The 20295-nt window shown below is 37.8% G+C and overlaps 1 protein-coding gene across 1 annotated transcript; it reads right to left on the reverse strand.

Moving 5' to 3' along the window:
* Positions 1-172: 172 nt before the first annotated feature.
* Positions 173-15023, reverse strand: slc8b1 (solute carrier family 8 member B1). The gene is made up of 15 exons (XM_052144408.1): positions 14582-15023; positions 14281-14433; positions 12574-12626; positions 11640-11697; positions 9953-10058; positions 7788-7955; positions 7458-7571; positions 6919-6978; positions 6322-6452; positions 4572-4713; positions 1614-1735; positions 1354-1507; positions 939-1019; positions 733-797; positions 173-550 (listed from the first exon to the last, which is right to left on the reverse strand). The coding sequence occupies exons 1-15, from the start codon at positions 14780-14782 to the stop codon at positions 362-364; spliced, it is 1797 nt and encodes a 598-aa protein (XP_052000368.1). The 5' UTR covers positions 14783-15023; the 3' UTR covers positions 173-361.
* Between the last annotated feature and the right edge of the window lie 5272 nt (positions 15024-20295).

Genomic DNA, 20295 nt, shown 5'->3' on the forward strand with positions numbered 1-20295 from the left:
GGGACTTCTTTTCTACATCCGTCGGCCAGAAGTGGTCCGTCTCCGCTAAACTGCCTCCGTAGAGGCTTTTAGCGTTTAACAGGCATTTCTTGTTCGTAATACTTTGTGTAAAATAACAACAGACAACACCACAAAGCTATTTGCAAGAGTTATGTTTAATAAAATAATTTTAAAATATATATTTTAATCTCATGATTGAACAGTATCATTGCTTAAAAAGACAATTTAACTAGTGTAAAGGAATTACTGGCCCTGATGAAATCTTAGAATACATATATATTAAATAAGAAGAAAGAAAAAAAAGGTAATCTTATACATTTGATGAGTCATTGCACATGTCCAGTTAGTGTTCCTGCTGAAGTCAGAATTGGATAATCTTAAACTCTGTGAGCAGGGCGATGAGGAGGAAGACAACATAGAAGATCAGGAGAAAAACTCCATAGACTCGGCTCAGGTGGAAACACTGAAGAGGGACTAGTATGAAGGAGAAGACCAGAGACAGACCCAGCGCTCCTGAAAGAACCCAGCATAGCGATCCCTCTGGCTCCAGCTGATCACAGAATACAATACAACAAAGATCGGCCTCCATCAGTTCATCCATCATACTGACTAAATTAACATTGTTCTGACTTGGAAGACTTGCAACAATGTTCTCAGGATTGTATGCAGTAACCAGATATATGTATCTTATCTGAGAAAGCGGAGACCTTGTATGTAGAGCATGAGACTTACCATCACAATGCGATTATGATGGAACATCTGCAGCAGGCAGCCCAGACCCACACCAAACATCATGTCTGACCTGGTTAAAGACATACATAGATCTCTCTGTGGAAATTGCGCAATGGTATTTTACTTTGGGATGTAAAATATTGCAAACATTGTTTTTAAATATTAATAATACAGTCTTTATAGCACATACAGAGGTTAAAGGATACTAAAAATAATGCCTCCAAAACAAGCAGCGATGGCCATCCGTGGATAACCCTTACGGGCTAAAGTAATGTCTGAAAAGCAATCTGTGAAAACACACACATACTTCTTTGGGTCCAATGAAGGTAAAACATTTAAAAACATTTTTTTGACCAATTAGTGCATGAATTAAAAGGGGATATATATTATTTTTGACACTGAGCCTTATTTTTATAGCATAAGATAATTTTCTTCAGAATATTATAATTTTAATATTCTGAAGATAATCATCTTATGCTATTCAATAAGGGTTCAGTGTCAAAACATTCAAACTATTATAAAATGGCTTGTTTTTATTTCAGGAGCTATGCTATTGGCCAAGGAGAAATAATAATAGGAAGACTTTTTGCTGTGTATGCTCATCTGTGAGTAAGAATATACCTCCAATGCTGTTGCCCCAAGCTAACAAGGTGAGGCCTAGTACAGTGTTGCTGAAATGGAGAACAACACCCAGCAGGTGCAGCACACTAACAATCTCTGATGCCACACTACTGATCCACAGAGCACTAACCACAAAACCCAACAGAGAAAACAGCTGCACACAAAAATAAACAACAGAAGTGACTATGAAATTAAGTGTATATTTTATGGATAAGGCCCTTTTATGCTGTTGGCAAGACACATATTCTGAAGACTCATACAAAGTGATATGCAGGAGGACGTTCGTTTGTGGTAGTGAAGAAGACTAAGGCAGAGAGGAAGAATCCAATGCAGAATGTGAGCACCCAAACTGGAACTTCTCCCTGAATGAGGTACAAACCATCTAGAATGAAAGAGAAGGATTATTTGTTTCAAATTGGGTTGTAGATGGCTAACCAATTAATTATTGCCTAACAATTCACAATATGTTCGACCAATACTATAGGTTAAAATAGTACTGTTTTATAATAAACCAATTATAATGAAAACTAAATTGTACACCAGATTGTGTCTGTACATTTTATATATATATATATATATATATATTTATACTCCAGCCCTACTATTGTACTTGTTATTTAAGGAGAGATGACAAAGGAATCAGAGTTCTCTGTAGTCAGACAATCCCACACATCGATGTGTGTAATTTTAGGAATATGAATTCAGATCTCCCATGCTTTGCAATTGCATGTCGTTTTTTACATTGTCAGGTACGTTTTTCTTTTATTTTTATTTTAGGAATGTTTGTTTATTCTGATCATATGTAAAATTGGCTTTGATTGATTTTGTAACTTACGTTTTAAATCCTAACTGGCAAATAAATTGTTACTTTATGTATTCTGTATTCCTCAAATTATTTATCACCGGTAGATTCGAGAGATGCCTTTTGTTGCCACAAACGTATGTCCAGGATAATGACATTACTGGAGCTTATGAATAGGAGAAAACCAGTCACTGCTTATCACTGTCTTAGCAAGTTGTATGAAACGTGACTAAATAAAACGATCATCTGGTTACGAGCAAGCAGTAGGTGGCCGAATCAGATGATATTAGTAAACCCTTCAACCGCTGACTATGAACTGGCTGGCAATTTTGTGTCCATGAGATCCATGCAATTAATCAGCCGGCATATGACTCCAAGTGACAATCGGGACCCGAATGAAAGGATGATGAAAGATTCAGAAGATGATTCAGAGTAATCAATAACGTAAAAGATTATATTAAAAGTATGATCAGAAAGTAATTATAGCTTTAATCTAAATTAGAGGTCAACTTAAATTGGAGTCAGATAAAATAACGAATGAATTTATAAAGTGCAAATAACTAACCGTTTTATTTCAGTGCTCAGAAAAGACAAAACAATGCAGAGACCTTCGAAGGGCAATCTATTCTATTCAAAGGGTTCCACTCCAGACCAATAGGGCACAATCACAAACCTTTCTTGTTTTACAGCCCAAATAAATAATTCAATTTAGAACATAATTAGAAAATAATTATATGCAATACATATAATACAGATCATTCAAACACATTACATAATTTAAATACTGTATATTGTGGCAGCAGACAAGAAAAGCATTTAGACGTTTCAAAAAGTGGCTTTAAGTAAAGATTTTGCTTATTTGTTTCATATCATTAAACATAACTTTGCAATTAAACAACAACATTATTGGTCTAAATCCATCTGCGTTATTTTTAATTGTTGGTTTATGTACTCATGCATCAGATGGAGCATCTCACATTGGTTGCATCCCATCTCACTAGTTTCCCGTTTCAGCACCTCTAGTCTGTAGAAACAATAGAAACAAATGTGTCTCTAGATCCCTGCATTATGTTGTGTTTGGTCCAGTTGTTTTTGTAATGCTAGAGCGCATCATCTCCAGAAGGCTTATCTGCCTGCTCTCTTTGGTTTGACGCGCGATGGGAAAAAGGTGCCGGACGTCGTTCCTGGCAGGCTACTCAGCCTTAAGCCCAAAGTATTCTTCAGTCAGACATGAACGCTAGGCGTCTGCTTAAAGGACGTGTGATGCAAATTTCATCATCAGCAGTGTTCATATAGCGTCACATGAAAAACTAAAGTGATGCACATTGTATTGGGCTTTCAAAGTATTTGGTATTGTGATTCTTTGAGACTGTCTACACATGGCTGCATCCTGTTTGTTAACTTGAACAAAAGTGTATGTGAATGAAAACTTGTTTCTCAAGCCAACCTTTTGTCTGTGATGGCTCTAGGTGCCCCAGCCCCATTCTGTGAGTTGGTGGCCATTGTACATGATTCAATCAAGGCGGAGTCAAAAGTAAATGCATTACCATAGGTGTGGACCCTTCCATATTCCTATGAAAATGAAACTGTCTGAGTGATATAGTTATGCTGATTGGATTAGGGCTGGAGAAACGGGTTAAAATGCATTCTTTAAGGTTCACCTGAATACTTTATTAGGACCTGGAAGGACTGCCCACTGAATGCCTATAAAATAAAATATATGCTGCCCTAAGTTAGACTTGATGACTGCAGCATAGACCGCGCATTCTGACATGTAGACTGATGCTCCTGATCTTCTACAATAAAGAATCCTGCTGAAGCTTAAGCTGAGTCTAGTGGTCTTCTCTAAGAGTTTCCTACAGGCGCTATAGAGAGAGTAGTGTGAACTGTACACTTCTACGGTGAGTTTTCTCTTTCAAGTCAGCTACAGTCATGGCGGAGCAACAGTTTGAAGATAATAGTGCTGAGCAAGTAAGTTAAAGTCAATATATTTATAGCAACTAACCTGAATAATTACATATGCAGTTTAAATGGCACAGATGTTTGAAAGTAGCACTTTCGCCCCCATGAGTACTGAGGTTTGTTACCGCCATGGTAAACACGTTCAACTGATGCGGTGGCCAAGCGCTGTGACAGCCCTAGTTAAAAGGATTTTTATCCCTAGTTTCAATCAAATGTATTTCACAGTAGTACATGGAACACCAAAACTTATTTGCATGAACATGTATCTTTCTATATATAAAAATTATTTGAGTTCCTCTAAAAGTTACCAGAACAGGCAACAGGGGCAAGTAATGTTATGACTCCTGTTGGCCTCATCAGAAAACAAGGGCTAATTAAGCAAAAGTGTTAACTCTACTTTTCAGATTTGTTTCAGGTTTGTTTTCATGGTTTAAAGAAATGCAAGTTGACTCACAAGCTCCAGACTGGAAAGTGAGCACACACACTAGTGGCCCAGTGATTATGTGAAGACAGTTAAGGGGGCGTTTCCAGTTATGATCCTCCTTATCTCTGTCCACCACAGGAATTGTCAACAGTAACAGCACTTCTATAGGCACCTATACAGTCAGACAGAAAGGAGGGATCAAGACTATGAGAGAGGACAACAATACCTTTGTGTCATTTCCACTACATTTCCTGGAAACCAAAAATCCCCAACCTAAAAATACACAGGCAAGGATGGAAGGTTCATAGCATCCACCAATCAGAAGTGGAGTTACTTGCAATAGCCTTCTAACTCAGCCTTCCAATAAAATAATATATTTTGTTTAACCCTTTAAGCTAAAAAAAAAAAAAATAATAATAAAAATATTTATAACTACAGTCTTGACCAACACAAAATATGTATTGTTTGAAAGCTTAGAAGGTCTACTTTACAATAGATGTAAGCATTATGACCAAAACTGAATGTGACGAAGACGAGGGTGGGGCCAGACCGTGAATGCGCACGGCCGGCCCCCAATCAGGCTAATCAGCCGAAGAGAGGGAAAAGGCAGAGCCAGAATAAGTGCTTTGAAATATGGATACAAATCAGAAGAGTTCCGTTTTTATAATTTGATCATTAAGATTTTGTACTGTAAATATTATTGTAATCGGTAAAAATGAAACTCATCATAAAGCCATGTGTCATAGGAAAGTTATCAAATACTACAATACGTCCCGCCTATTTCTCTTAATAGCCAAATATATATCTTTGACATTTATGTTTCATGCGAACAGGTGTTGCTCATATGCCACGTTTTTGCTTATAACTTCACAAAAAATAAACAGAACATAAAATATCACATAACATTAATTGGATTCTCTTTCAAACGAGTCCACACACAAGGTAATTGGATGCATAGATCATTAGGAAATCCACACAAAGCTCAATGTTCACACAGCAAATAATGTGATATCTGGCTAAAAACACGTTAGCATTCCTGGATCAGATGACTTAATCGGAAATGATGTAGTGTCATAGAACACTAAACCAATCAGACTAGGTTCAGATCGGTGCAAAAAGTTATCCATATTTGGGCAGAGAGACATGTGACTTAAATATTGTTGCCAGGAGATAGGGACAAGTACGACACAGACAGTAATGACTCAATTGGCTAAATTCATGTATGCTTGCTCTGTAAATCTTTAGGCATTGTTGTGATTGCATGTGTAAATAGTTATGTACTATTATTTTGTTTTGTTTGTTTGGAAATGCTTTTGGACACTAGGATAAATTATATTTGTAATGCTATAACTTTTGATTGTATCAAAAAAAAATTGTCAGTTACAGGTGACATGATTGGGAACAAAACAAAAACCGTTGCCTTATTTATACCCTGAGATACAGTATATAATGTCAAATAAAATAAATACATAAAAAAAACACTAATTTTTGTGATTTTTCAGCAGTTTCTTAGGCTGAGAGTCTCAGGATTGATCACAATCCAAGTATATCATTAATAAATGTGAAATATTTTCTTTACAATGATGCCAAACACTTGACCCTCCTTGTTTTGGTTTGTTTTTGTCAAGTTATAAGCCTTTAATTTGGAGTATGCCACTGAAACAGGAAATCTTTAAAAACACTTAAATTAATTCAAGTTTATTAAAAGTACTTCTATGGAGCAAACCTCATTTATAGAGTGGAACAGCATAATCATGAAAGTGAATGTGCACATTTTCACCTTGATCACTTTGATGAGTTTGCCACTCCAGTGCCATCTCCTCCAGTTCCGGCTGTCCACCGGGTTAATGGCATTCAGGAAGATTTGAGTGGTTGATTGAGTGTAAGGCAGCAAATGCTCATACTCTTCATCTAAAACATTTACATAACACAAATTTACAAAACACATTTAACATAGATGCAAAAATTTAAATTTAAGAAGGAAATGACCATTCAGGAGTGACATTTCAAAGCCAGGGAAGCACACAATCATAAACTTGTATGTACAAAATGTCCAGGCAGAGAACAACAATTTCACACCATGCAGATCTTCCTCAAAATTAAGTTTCAAAATGTTATATCCCTTTCACAATTACCCAAGCAGGTACACACACACACACACACACACACACACACACACACACACACACACACACACACACACACACACACACACACACACACACACACACACACACACACACACACACACACACACACACACACACACCTGAAAGACTGTGGTGTTCAAAACAATGTAAAGTAAAACAACACATATGTATACTGAAATCTGTTAAGTCCCAGACACATAGTTTTCATTTGAGAGGAAGTGACCCACCGGGTGCTTGTCTGCTTCCACTCAGAGTTTCCCAATATGCATCAGAGTTTAGAATATCTTCTACAAGACAAAATACAAAACAACAGCATTTGTTCATCTCTGCCCACTGATCCAAGTCAAACAGCAGTACCTCTATTTCACAAAAGCCTTTAAAAGAGTAAGCATTTGAAGAATACTGTCACTATACAGAATCTTGTGATAGTTGTAAAAGATTTTGTTTTTACATGTTGTTGATTTATGCATTTATGTGGTATCTTTTGTATTTTATAGATATGTTTGCTGTTTTCATTGACCAGGTCTCTCATGTAAAAGACATTTAAATCTCAAATGGGACCCGCCTGGTCAATTAAAGGTTAAAATAATTAAATAAAAACACACTGATACGTTAACAAAGTTTTCTGCATCAAGATGCACATGAAGATTTTAACACAACAGTATGAAATTCTTCATTTAGGAATTGCAATCAAATTACAAGAGTAAAAAAAGTGTTTGGTGTGTGAATGTATTTTTGGTGCTGAAAAAGACTGCAGTCTCCTCACCTTGTGCTCTATCTGAGCTCTGGATTGAGTTATTCAGCTGATGCTTCTGACGATTGTATACATATGCACTCACAACCACAGTCAAAACATATACAATATACAGCCCCAGATACCCTGCAGAAAAGAGTAAAAGAAGAGGGGGAGTGAGAGAAACACGTTAGACAACTTAGCTACTTCTTACCCAAACAAATTTATGAATAGGTCAAACTTGATTAAAATATAACTGTAAAGGTTGCAGAAATTGGGATGAAAAGTGCAGAATGAAAAGAGCGTGTATAAAATCCAATCAGGTCACATAAAAACAAAAGAAAATTAATACGGTTATCAGACCCACTGCCTCTCCCAGGGTAATGTGGCCTTTATAGAGGATAGTGAAGGTCCAAAACACAGCAGCCATGTAGAATATGACATCACGAAGAAATGGACGGGATGCCACAGTAAAAGGTTTAACCAGAGCAATGCTCCCAGCAACAATTGTTGTCACAAAGATCCCTGCACCTAGAAAGAAATACACATTAGGAAACAAATCCAAATTCATGTAGTGCAACAAATGATTTATATTTGATGTTAACTTTAATATGTGTGACAAATATGACACTGAAAATAATCTATATATTAATGTTCTATGTCTATTAAAGTGGATTAATCTTAATGAGCTACACAAAGTACCACACAAAACTTAAATTGTGCAAATGGATTTGCTAAAAAACATTTCTAACACTCAATTGCTAAATTTTTCTCCCAGTGCTAAAACACACAGATAGTCCTGCCCCAGATTAGGGCCATTGGTTAAGACAATGACCTCATTTACATGGACATCAGAAATCTCAAAGGGATAGTTCACCCAAAACTCTCTCATTTACTCACCCTCATACCATCCCAAATGTATATGAATGCCTTTCTTCTGCAGAACACATTTGAAGAAAAATATAAAAATATCTCAGTTGGTCCATATAATGCAAGTGAATGGTAGCACGATTTTTGTTATACTTTTTTTGTTTCTACTCCAGTGGTTAAATTAAATTAATGTCTTATAAAGCGATACGAACGCTTTTGTTACGAAAAAGATCCATTTTTACATACTTTTTAACTATAAATCATCACGTCCTGGTAAGCACCAGTAAGCACGTTCACGATAGGGCTAAGGTCACAAGGTCTTTCCAGCGATGGAATGGCAACACTCCATTCATTGCAGCAGACACTCTCTACCTCTGTTGGCATTGCCTGGCATTTCCTAATTGTGCACCACCACGTCTCTTGAGCTCTCTGAGGCTTGTTTGTCCAGCCACCTCTTTGTTTAAATTTGCTTCAAGTTGTTTACGCTGTTCAGTCTGTACAGCATTTCTCTATCTGTTGTAAACAGCGCTCTTTAGGGTGTGTCACGCATGTGTCACTTCTCACATGACAAGCCAACGCCAATACGTCACACGAGAGACTGCGTAACCTCAGCCCCCTCATGAACGTGCATGCTGCTGCTTAATGGAAGCAAATATTTATAGTTAAAAAGTACTTAAATATTGATCATATTTGCACCAAAACAATCGCATCGCTTTATAAGACATTAATTTTACCACTGGAGTCACTGGTATGGATGACGTTAATGCTGACTGTTTGTGCTTTTTGGAGCATCAAAAATCATGTTACCATCCACAACCATTATAAGGACCAACTAAGCGGAGATATTTTTCTATTCTATTTTTCTTCAATTGTGTTCTGCTGAAGAAAGGACGTCATATACGTCTGGAATGTCATTGTGGGTGAGTACTAGAAGAGAGAATTTACATTTTTGTGTAGGTGAACTATCCCTTTATGATTCAAAATCAGTTTATGCGGTTACATGCACTGTGTTACAGTCTCTCTTTACTCCTGTATACATGCGGCTCAGCCAGTGAGCGGCTTTCTCTACAGCAATGTCATTTCCTTGCAACGCTTGACCAAACAACAAGCATGGCAAGACTTGGCCATTTTACTCTCTGTTGCTTCACTTTATTCCTAGATATTCCAGAGTTGTTGCTGTGTTTGTTTCCTTAACTTTTCATTGTGACCTGCAGCAGAATTGTGCTGCAATAGTAGTTTCCCTCTTACGTCAAACTCTGGGATTCCTCCAAAGTACAAGAGCGTAGTATATACATGGAAGTGAGGGACAGTAGTCGATATACATTTGTTTGTATAATAGTGTATATTTTATAGTATATGTGCTTTTCCCTTTACACATTGTACAGCCAGACATGTTGAATTATTTCTGTATTGACTTCCTGATATGATGTATGGCAGCATTCTCATTTACGTGACAAATCATAATGGTGTATTCTGCAAAAACCCTGGAATAAACCGCTTTCATAAGTGCATGTAAACGTGGTCAGTGTTGCTATATTGCACTAGTTGCACAGAAATGACACACTTCACCTTTAAATAATAATTTCAAGGATGTCTGTATGTATAAGGTAGGAAGGTTGGTGTGTGTTATACAGTAGTTACAAGTGCTGTCCACTCACCAAACAGTGCTCCAATGGCAAGACCAGCGGTTTGAGGGTGAGAGAAAGCAGCCATGGCACTAAATACATCTGGAGCCCCATTTCCAAAAGCCAGGAATGTCACCCCCTGTTCCACTCCAATGTTAAAGAAAACAACATTTAAAAACATGACAGACACACACACTTTTTGCAGCACCAATTGGTTTATTTTTAAACCAAAAGAGGATTTGATTAAACCATCTCAATAAAAGCCACAAAAAAACACACACACACACACACACACACACACTAAATCAGTGTTTCTCAACTGGTGGGTCGCAACCCAAAAATGAGCTGCAGGGGAAAAAAAATAAAAAAAATAAATGCAAATGATCAACTGCAACTAACCATCTACAGTAATTGTGCATAGTTAGGATGGCAAAAATAAACAGGCTTATCAACTTTTAAAGGGGAGGAGAAAATTCTTTCAATTTCTTTTGCTGTTTTACCGTCAAAGGCTGTGAGAACAATCAAAGTCTATGGCATTTTGGTGCGAATTCATGCGTCACTTCGTAGACGCCAGCCAAATTAAGCAGATTCCACCATGGACAGGCTGTGCAACATGCCGCCGTTCCTGAAAACCATGAACACAACTACAAGGAGGTAAAAGAAAACGTAAGCAGACTTCATTAAATAAGGGTTCACTTGCAAACAGGGTTTGTGCTGACCACCATGTGTTTCGTTCAGTGAAATTTTGACTGCCTACTTACTGAATGTAGTTCATGGTTATATTATTACATTTCAATTTGATTTTAAGATAATTTTTTGCTTACAATTGGTTGAGTCACCAATTCATATTCAATGTAAAATCTAAATCCACTGCTCTAAAATACACACACACACACATGATGGGTTTCCACGTTTTATGGGGACTTTCCATAGACATAATGGTTTTTATACTGTACAAACTTTATATTCTATCCCCTAAACCTAACCCTCACAGAAAACTTTCTGCATTTTTACATTTTCAAAAACATAATTTAGTATGATTTATAAGCTGTTTTCCTCATGGGGACCAACAAAATGTCCCCACAAGGTCAAAAAATTTCAGGTTTTACTATCCTTATGGGGACATTTGGTCCCCACAAAGTGATAAATACACGCTCACACACACACACACACACACACACACACACACACACACACACACACACACGTTGTGTTTCCATGTTTTATGGGGACTTTCCATAGACATAATGGTTTTTATACTGTACAAACTTTATATTCTATCCCCTAAACCTAACCCTACCCCTAAACCTAACCCTCACAGAAAACTTTCTGCATTTTTACATTAATTTAGTATGATTTATAAGCTGTTTTCCTCATGGGAACGACAAAATGTCCCAACAAGGTCAAAAATTTCAGGTTTTACTATCCTTATGGGGACATTTGGTCCCCACAAAGTGATAAATACACGCACGCACGCACTTTTTTTTTAGAGCCACTTCTTCCACAGGTTACATATTGCAACACACACCACATGGTGCCAAAGCCAACATAAATGGCATATGACCTGCTAACAGACTATTATTTTCATATGTAATTTGGTTGTCACACTGCTGTGTTTGTTGCGGTAATTAACCAACCTCAGCAAAATTTACATAAATGAAAAGGATGAGCTGCTGCAGCATAATGCCATCATGTCACGATTCACCCATTTAAAGGATACGGCCACGTTATGAGTCAGTCTTAGTGTGGAGGAAATGGCGGAGAGGTTTGGGCAGAAACTACAAAACACAAAAATGTTTGTACATTACAACGCATGTCACAGAACATACTAAACAACTTTTTTTATACTAATACTTATACTAATACATGTATGTTCTTTTACAGCTAGGCATTTAAATCAACTTTCCAACATAATGACTAACTGACTGGCTTATTCACAAAGCAAAACCTTTCAAAGATAAAGCAATCTGAAAAATCACCAAATTAATGAAATACATTGTCACATGAGTAAGTAGGGTCAATCATGTCACCCATAGTAAATATCAATACAATGCCTATAAAGACAGGGTCATGGTTGAAGAGTCAGCTCTCTTGATATTGCTATGAGGTCACATGAAGGAATAGAGACTCTTGCATAATGTTTTGATAGCGCCACAGAGCCAGTGTTTACATATTAAGCTGGGATACACTTAATAAAAGTTTTAACATTGAGAAGAAAAAATAAATAAAAAAAATAAATCACACATAAGCTTGAAAAGTGCTGCAATTATTGTTAAGGGCATTACAGACTGCAGGGACCAAATGTAAACATGTTAAAACATTCAATGTATAATGGAAAAGGAATGCAATGTAAACCTATAAACACATCATCCCATATTCCCTTTAAAAGTTAAAAAGTGAAACTCACTATCATCTCAAAAAGGCAGAATATTAAAAGTAACTACAGTAAGATTACAGCTATACACAGCACCTGACTTTCACCTGATTCGGCCATGCTGAATTACCACAGATCAATGATTACACAACTAGTGTAGTGCGTTGGTAAATATGAATGATCTGATGGTCCTCAGAAGCAGTGACCAACAAAGAGCTGCATGTGCAGGCAGATTACCACTAATAACCCTTAAAACATTCCCTCAGTTACTAAAACTCACAAATCTGATGCAATCAGCCCAAGAACAAGGAAGAGCACAAACAGCCAGAGAACCTGACAGGGGAAAAAGACAGAGGGGGGAGGGGAGGAAACAGAAATAACAAAAAGAGAAAATTAATAATAATTGATACAAGCATTGAAATTAAAAAGGATATGTACAAAAATGTTGCCGCTTTCCATGGAAAAAAAGTAAAACAGACATGCTAAATTATTGGGTATGTGCTGAACTGTTTAAAAAGTTAAAGGGATTGTTCACTGAAAATGTAAAATTCAAGTCAAGTTGTTCCTAACCTGAATGGTTTACTTTCGTGAAACACAAAATAATAAACTTTGAAGAACGCTGGTCAATTCCATGCAATTACAATTAAATGGTGACTAGAGCAAAAGCACTTTAAAGCATTATAAAAGTAGTCCATATGATATGTGCTTCGACATGTCTCGTGTCTTCTGAATTCATGCAATAGCTTTGCGTGAGGAAAAAAAGTCAATATTCACTGATAATGTTTCCCACTAGTGAGCCATTAACTCACAGTTGGAAACAGTTGCAAATGGATCATTAAGTTAGTGAGTTATACACAAGAATCTGATTAATCCCATTTTTAATGAGTCGTTCAGACTGTCTGTCACATGATTTATTGAAAAGACTCAAAAAAAGATGAATTGCTACTTCTCTAATGAACTCTTATGAACACACCAAGGAGAGCAAGGGTGAGATTTTCAGTCTAAACTCTTACAATTTGGCTGGTTTCACATAAAAAGCTATCCTATGTCTTCAGAAGACTTGCGATATAGTACACCAGTCATATGGATTATTTTATGGTTAATTTTCAAGTAATTTTGACAACTCTAGTTTCCATTCATTGTAAATGGAAGATGAAGAAATGTTTTTAGTACATTCTCTGCAATTTTTTACTTTGCACTTAATGGAAGAAAGTAAGTCATTCAGGTTTGAAACTGCATGAGGAGTAAATAAAGAATAGAATGAAACATTTAAATTCTCTCATTATTTATTCACTCTCAGGTCATTCCACATGTGTATGACTTTCTTCTGCTGAACACAAACAATATTTTTGGAAGAATATTTCAGCTCTGTAAGTCCATACAATGCAAGTGAATGGTGACTAGACATTTGAAGCTCCAAAAAGCACACAAAGGCAGCCTAAAAGTAATCCATAAAGCTCCAGTGGCTTAACCCATATTTTCTGAAATGATAGGTGTGGCTGAGAACAGACCAACATATAACTCCTTTTTAACTATAAATCTTGACATCAGCGGTCTCAGGTGACCGTGATCTTTGGCGATCATGATTTCAAGCTCAAATACACTTCCTAGCATCCTCTAGCATTCTTTGCATATGACAAGCAGTAGAAAGCATAATAAGAGCAATATGGTGAGATGTACAGTGAAAAAGGTCAAATGGATCACTTCAGAAGACATGGATTAAAACATTGGTGTCGTATGGATTACTTTTATGCTGCCTTTATGTGCTTTTTTGGAGCTTCAATGTTCTGGTCACCATGCACTTGCATTGTATGGATATATAGAGCTGAAATATTCTTCCAAAAATATTTGTTTGTGTCATGCAGAAGAAATTAAGTCACACACATCTGTGATGGCAAGAAGGTAGATAAATTATGAGAGTTTTCATTTTTGGGTGAACAGTTCCTTTAAACTGTAAGCTTGGTTATTGAATTATTTGTGCCCTTACATAGAGTGTGATGACTAGGGGCAGTAGATGAGGTGAGAACAGGCAAAAGGTGACCCATGGGTAATTGATAAATCCTTCATCTGAAGAACAATCTGGTGTGTTCTTCACAAACTCACATCTCTGTCTAGAAGACAAGTTCATCACGACGTCACACTGCAAAATATCATAAATGAGGTCTACATCCAACTCATACTGAATAAACTGAAGCGTCTGTATGATGAGACAGGTGATTTAAACATGCGTTATCTTTATTTTAATTTATAATGCTTTCAGTTATGATAATATCTTTTGACAAGCTCACCTCATCTCCATTGTGGTCCACTACATCCCCAGCAGGACTATCTGAACTCCAGACATTTCCCAGATCCATGCGCTGAGTTGTTTTTGACTCATAAGGAAGAGTGGAAGCCGATTGCTGGCAGCTGGCATGATCCCATCGCAGAACAAGGGTGCAAAACAACACAGCACAGCAGGCATTTGTAGGCAAATACCGTTCCAACATTGCCTTCGCAAAGTTGCTATTTGTGTGTACACGGCACGCGAGGTTCTTGGATTCAGCTACTTCTTAACAGCATATTATCAGTAGTTGAATAGAAGCGTTGGGAATTCAGAGACTCCATATTTAGACGCTGTGATTCAGAATGTTTGGTTTGACCTAAAATAACGTAACCACATTGACAAAGGAGAGTTTCAGTGCCGATCAAATGGAGAGTGTAATGAACTAGGTCGTTCCAGCACTTCCTACATAAACAGGGTCACGATCTGAAGTTTGCGGTTTCTTATCTGTCCTCCGTCCTCCTCTTAAAGAGACATTTCACTATTCTTTTTTTTTATAATTGTTTTTTACTTAAATGTCGCTTTCTTTTGCGGTTTAAAGTTAGGTGACTACTAGAACTGTAGGCCAATGTTGATGCCATGTTTTAAGATTGCTGCATGTGGGATCAGGGGCACCGGTAGGGTCCCCCTGACCACTCTGGGGCACCCGTCTTATCGCAACCCGTACAATTTATATATATATATATATATATATATATATATATATATATATATATATATATATATATATATATATATATATATATTTTTTTTAAATTTTTTTTTCATTCAAATATATTGAACATTATCATGTTTGTGCATTCAATAACAGAGACGAAAAACAACTTTGAGTTTGAAAACTTAAAATAATTTAATTTAAATAACTATACAATAAAGGAATTTACAGTATATCAAACATATTATGCTTGATTGTGTCATTTTAGTGAGTTGGGATTTAAATAATCTCTTGGAATATCTGAAGGCAAAAAAACTGCAGTTGAAAAACTGATAGTTTGGTCCATAATTCGTAGAGGTCCTGGCTTTAAAGCCCTAATTTGACTTTTTTCATTTGTAAGAATTACCACAGGTTAGACCATGGATGGCTTTTCATTGAGTAGGTCAGTGTTGGTGTGGTTTCTATAAAACAAGCTATAGCATTTTGTTTTAGAACAAAAAACATTTAAATCTCAAATTAAAACTGGTTTGTTATAATAAAAACTAGGTAGACGCCTTCCTCTTTTATAATTTCAATGAAACTGTATGCCATATGTGTCAAATAATCCCTGTGTTACTACAGTTGGTGTTACTACAGTAATGGCACATTATGTTTTCTCCTCTTCCTTGTTAGAACTGTTTAGAATGTTGAGTCGCAACGAGCTGTGCAACTATGAAACACATAAAAAGCTTTTGGTATAAACCACTGAACATGGTAAGGGAGATCCCACACACTAAATAATCTTTTATTATCAAGTAAGAGCAGTCTTCATTTTAGCTAACCAGTGCAAAGTAGCCATTTATCACAAAACTAAAAGACTCTGGAGTTCTGCTGGCCCCACTGTCTCTCCAGGGCCTTTGAATCGTTCTAACCTCACCCTGTTTATTTAACAAATTAGAGTCAATTATCTTTGCATTGTTGTTACCCACGTTCCCAGATGAAGTATGTACGGCAATGTAATCACACTACTTACCTGCATACCTTAAGAATAAACTTGTTTTAACCAGATGAGAAGTGCATTCTTCAACAATAGCAGTACATACTCTGAAAGTACGTGGTTTCAGATACAGCCTAATTCTTCATGGCTCCTGTGGGATTATGGGATATTGAAGTGTCCAGTGGATGTGCACTTCAAATGCTGAGTTCGGAATGGCACACTACCATACTACTCTTACTATTTCTGCCATATAACAGGCAGTATGCCATTCCAAACTCCTTGTAGTAGGTCATCCGTGTATTTTTTGCCCACTGTTAATGAATGAGTATTCTGACACCCTACTCATTTGACATACCGCTTTTGGCATATATTGTAGGTAAGTAAGCATGTTCGGATGCTGGGTTGATAAATTGCACAGAGAAACAGTTTGTGGTCATTAAAAAGGACATTAGGAGTCATAACAGAATGTCTTTCACCCAGCCTGGTAGAGCTAAATTGAAGAAAGAGTACGTACAAATAATGTATGTCTTCATTTAACAGGATTTTTTGTATATATGATCAGATTGACCACATTTAGGCATCACTGGTGCTTGCAAAAAAGAAGAGACATGTCATCTATTCTGGTAGCCGACTAAAAACATCTGTCCTAGAACAGAACACAGACTGTAAAACAGATTGCAAGGCATGTGGAAATTGATAGAAGATTGAATATTAGTAGTACAAACTTTCAGACTAATTTATTTATTCAGGAACGAGGGGGGCCAAAGTAGTCATGATATAATGTGTACAAGATAGATGATTATTTAGACCTTATACTATGGAGTGTTGAATCTGATTGGTTGATGGATGTTCTTTAAGGTGTGCAATTTATACTAGAGTTAATGCTATGAAGTAACTGACGGTTCCATATCACTTCACCAAATTATTTAAGTTATTTCAAAGAGCCATACATTCTAACATGCCAAGATAACCAAATAAAACATAGACATTAGCGAGTTAATCGGATAAGAATGCCAAACAATGTTTATAATATCCTAAATGTATTTATATCTGTGGAAAACACCCTCCCTCTCTCTCTCTCTCTCTCTCTCTCTCTCTCTCTCTCTCTCTCTCTCTCTCTCTCAGAATCAGATTCAAATAGCTTTATTGGCATGGTAAAATAAAAGTTTTACATTGACAAAGCTTAGTAACATTACATATACATACACATTTACACAGAAACATACAGTTAAAGAAAATAAAGAAATAGTAAAAGTGTAAATCAAAGCAGTTTGTTATGCTATGTTATCCATTTTATGCTATGTGGCACAGTGTTTCGGTTATTGTCTGGTAGTGGTACTGTTCCACTGGTTTTCTTTTTGTCGTGGCAGGACTTGACATACCTTGCAGACAGGTTTGAACTTGCTGAGGTTTCTCCAAGTATGAAAGTTTGTCCTTGTGATGTATCCAATTAAAGTCTTTGTGATGGGTTGTGAAATGGGGAAAAAATGTCTCCCTAATTTGTGCATAACTAGGGCATGTTGTTAAAAAGTGCAGTTCTGCAGTGCACTTCATTTTGTGTGCAGTGGGGGCACAGCCTGTCTTCTTTTGGCAGCCAGGTCTGTCTTTGTCTGCTTGCTTCTGAGTCTGTACATGGTCAGGACTTTTTTTAGTTTAGGGTCGGTGACTACGCTCAGTAAATGGTCTGCACTTATATAGTGCCTTTTTTAACCTTAGAGGTTAACAAAGTGCTTTACACTGTGTTCCATTCACTCATTCACACACACATACTCATACACCAATATGCAAGGTGCTAGCATGCTATTGGGAGCAACTTGGGGTTGGCAACTTCGGCATGTGGAGTCGTTTGGGCCAGGAATCGAACTGCCAACCCTGCGATTAGCGGCCGGCCCGCTCTACCACCTGAGCCACAGCCGGCAAAGCCACCCAGCCATTTAGGGACAGATAGCATTCCAATTTACTTTGTTGAGCTGTTGCTTCTGTCCAATGTTTTAGATATTTTTCTTTTTGTGTTTTAATAATTTGATTTCGTCTAGCTGGGGTTTATCTGAGCATGCTTTAGATGGTAAAGTCAGCTCAAAGAACTGGCTAAGGGGATTTCTCCCTGGGGTCAGCTCTTTGTATCTAAGGGCTTTGTGGTGAAGGGTTTGTTTATCACAATTTTTTAGGTGGGCATGGAATTTAATGGCACTTTTTTTATATTGTAATTATTAGTGGGTACAGTCTTAATTCTGCTCTGCATGCATTATTAGGTTTTTTCATTGTACTCACAGTATATCTTTTTTCAGAATTCTGCCTGCAGTGTGTCTACTGTTTGTCCCATTTGGTGAACTCTTGGTTTGTGAAACTACATACCCCAGACTTAGAGTACGATGGGTTCTAAAACCGAGTGAATTATGTTTAGCCAGATTCTGATATGGATGTCAATTTTGATATTTTTCAAGGTATGTGTAGTTCTGAGTTTAAGATCATGTTGTCTAATTTGAAGTTATGGTGTTGCTCTTGGTGACTGGGTCTTTTTCTGAATATCATACATTTTTTGTCTTTTTGGGGTAAACTGACAGGGCTCATGTTTGAAAGAAATTTTGCAGTATGTCTAGATGCTGCTGTAGACCCTCTTTTGTGGGCAACAGCACCACTAGATCATCTGCAAAAAGAAGGCATCTCTCTCTCTTTAATATTAATGTACTCCCGTGACAGATTAGCAACTGAAAAGCTCGATACAAGAATGCTGATGCTATAACCTTCGAACTTGCAATGAAGGTTTGGGCTGTATCAAAGCAAAATGCTGAATCTGTGGTGGAAGAAAGTAGGTTCTACTCACAAGAGTGTTTGGATGAAAACCTGAAAATGTCTTGAGGTGTGGTAACCGTGGTATAGGTGGAATAATTGACTATGGCCCGTTGAATTATTTAAAGAATAATGCACATTCTTTTTCAATAATTCAACAGCCCATCATCAATTATACCTTACTTACAAATTCCTTTATGTATAAGGTTACAGCTTCAATCATTTCTTTCATCCTGTAACTAATGAGGTCGGAGTCAGACAAGGGATGAGGATCCAAATGCGGGTTTATTTGATTGAAGGAAACAAACAGGCATGAATAAACAAAACTACCACAATGGGCAAATGAAAACAAAACACGAAAACACAGGAACACAGGCATGGGAGCGAGCACAAACTACGTACAACAGCATTCAACGACAGACAAGGACTAAACCAAAAACCAGGATATAAATACAGAAACATGGGAAAAAGGGGCCAATGAACAAACAGAACACAAACTAGGTGACAAGGTGATTAACAGAAACCAAAGGCAAATTAACAAGGGCAGGTGAAAACAATGAACAGTGAACACGAGGGAAAACAAGACTATGGAGGTACAAGGGTGACAAAAGTGACAAAATTACAAACAAAGGGCAACAGTGAGACAAGACAGGGTAACCGTTACATAGCCCCCCCTCTCAAGGATCGGATACCAGACGATCAACAAAACAAAAAAACAGGAAGAACAACTGACAAATGACAGGGGGCACAAAGGGCAGACAGGCAGTCCAGGGGGCAACGAGAGGCAGACCGGCAGTCCGGGGGGTGACGAGAGGCAGGCAGGCAGTCCAGGGAGCAACGAGGGGCGGACAGGCAGGCCAAGGGGGGCACAAGGGACACAGAGACAGACAAAGGAGGGCGAGAGGGCAGATTAGCAGTCTCTGGGGGTGTGTGCTGGGAACCAGGTCGGGTGGCCTGGGAAGCTTCCACCGGGTAGAGGCGGGTTTAGGTGGACTGGGAGATGGCCGCAGAGCAGGGGCCGGTTCGGGGGGCCTGGGAGGTGGCCACAGGACAGAGGCCGGTTTAGATGGCCTGGGAGCTGGCCACAAGGCAAGGGCCGGTTCAGGGGACCTGGGAGGTGGCCATCGGACAGGGACAGGTCCAGGAGGCCTGGGAGGCAACCTCAGGACAGGGGCAGGTTCCGGAGGCAGAGCTGAGAGGGGCTCTGGAGACGAAGCTGTGGGAGGTTCTGGAGGCCCAGGAGGCGGAGCCAAGGGAG

Source organism: Xyrauchen texanus, chromosome 2 (assembly GCF_025860055.1).
Source record: "Xyrauchen texanus isolate HMW12.3.18 chromosome 2, RBS_HiC_50CHRs, whole genome shotgun sequence".
NCBI classification, from domain to species: Eukaryota; Metazoa; Chordata; class Actinopteri; order Cypriniformes; family Catostomidae; genus Xyrauchen; species Xyrauchen texanus.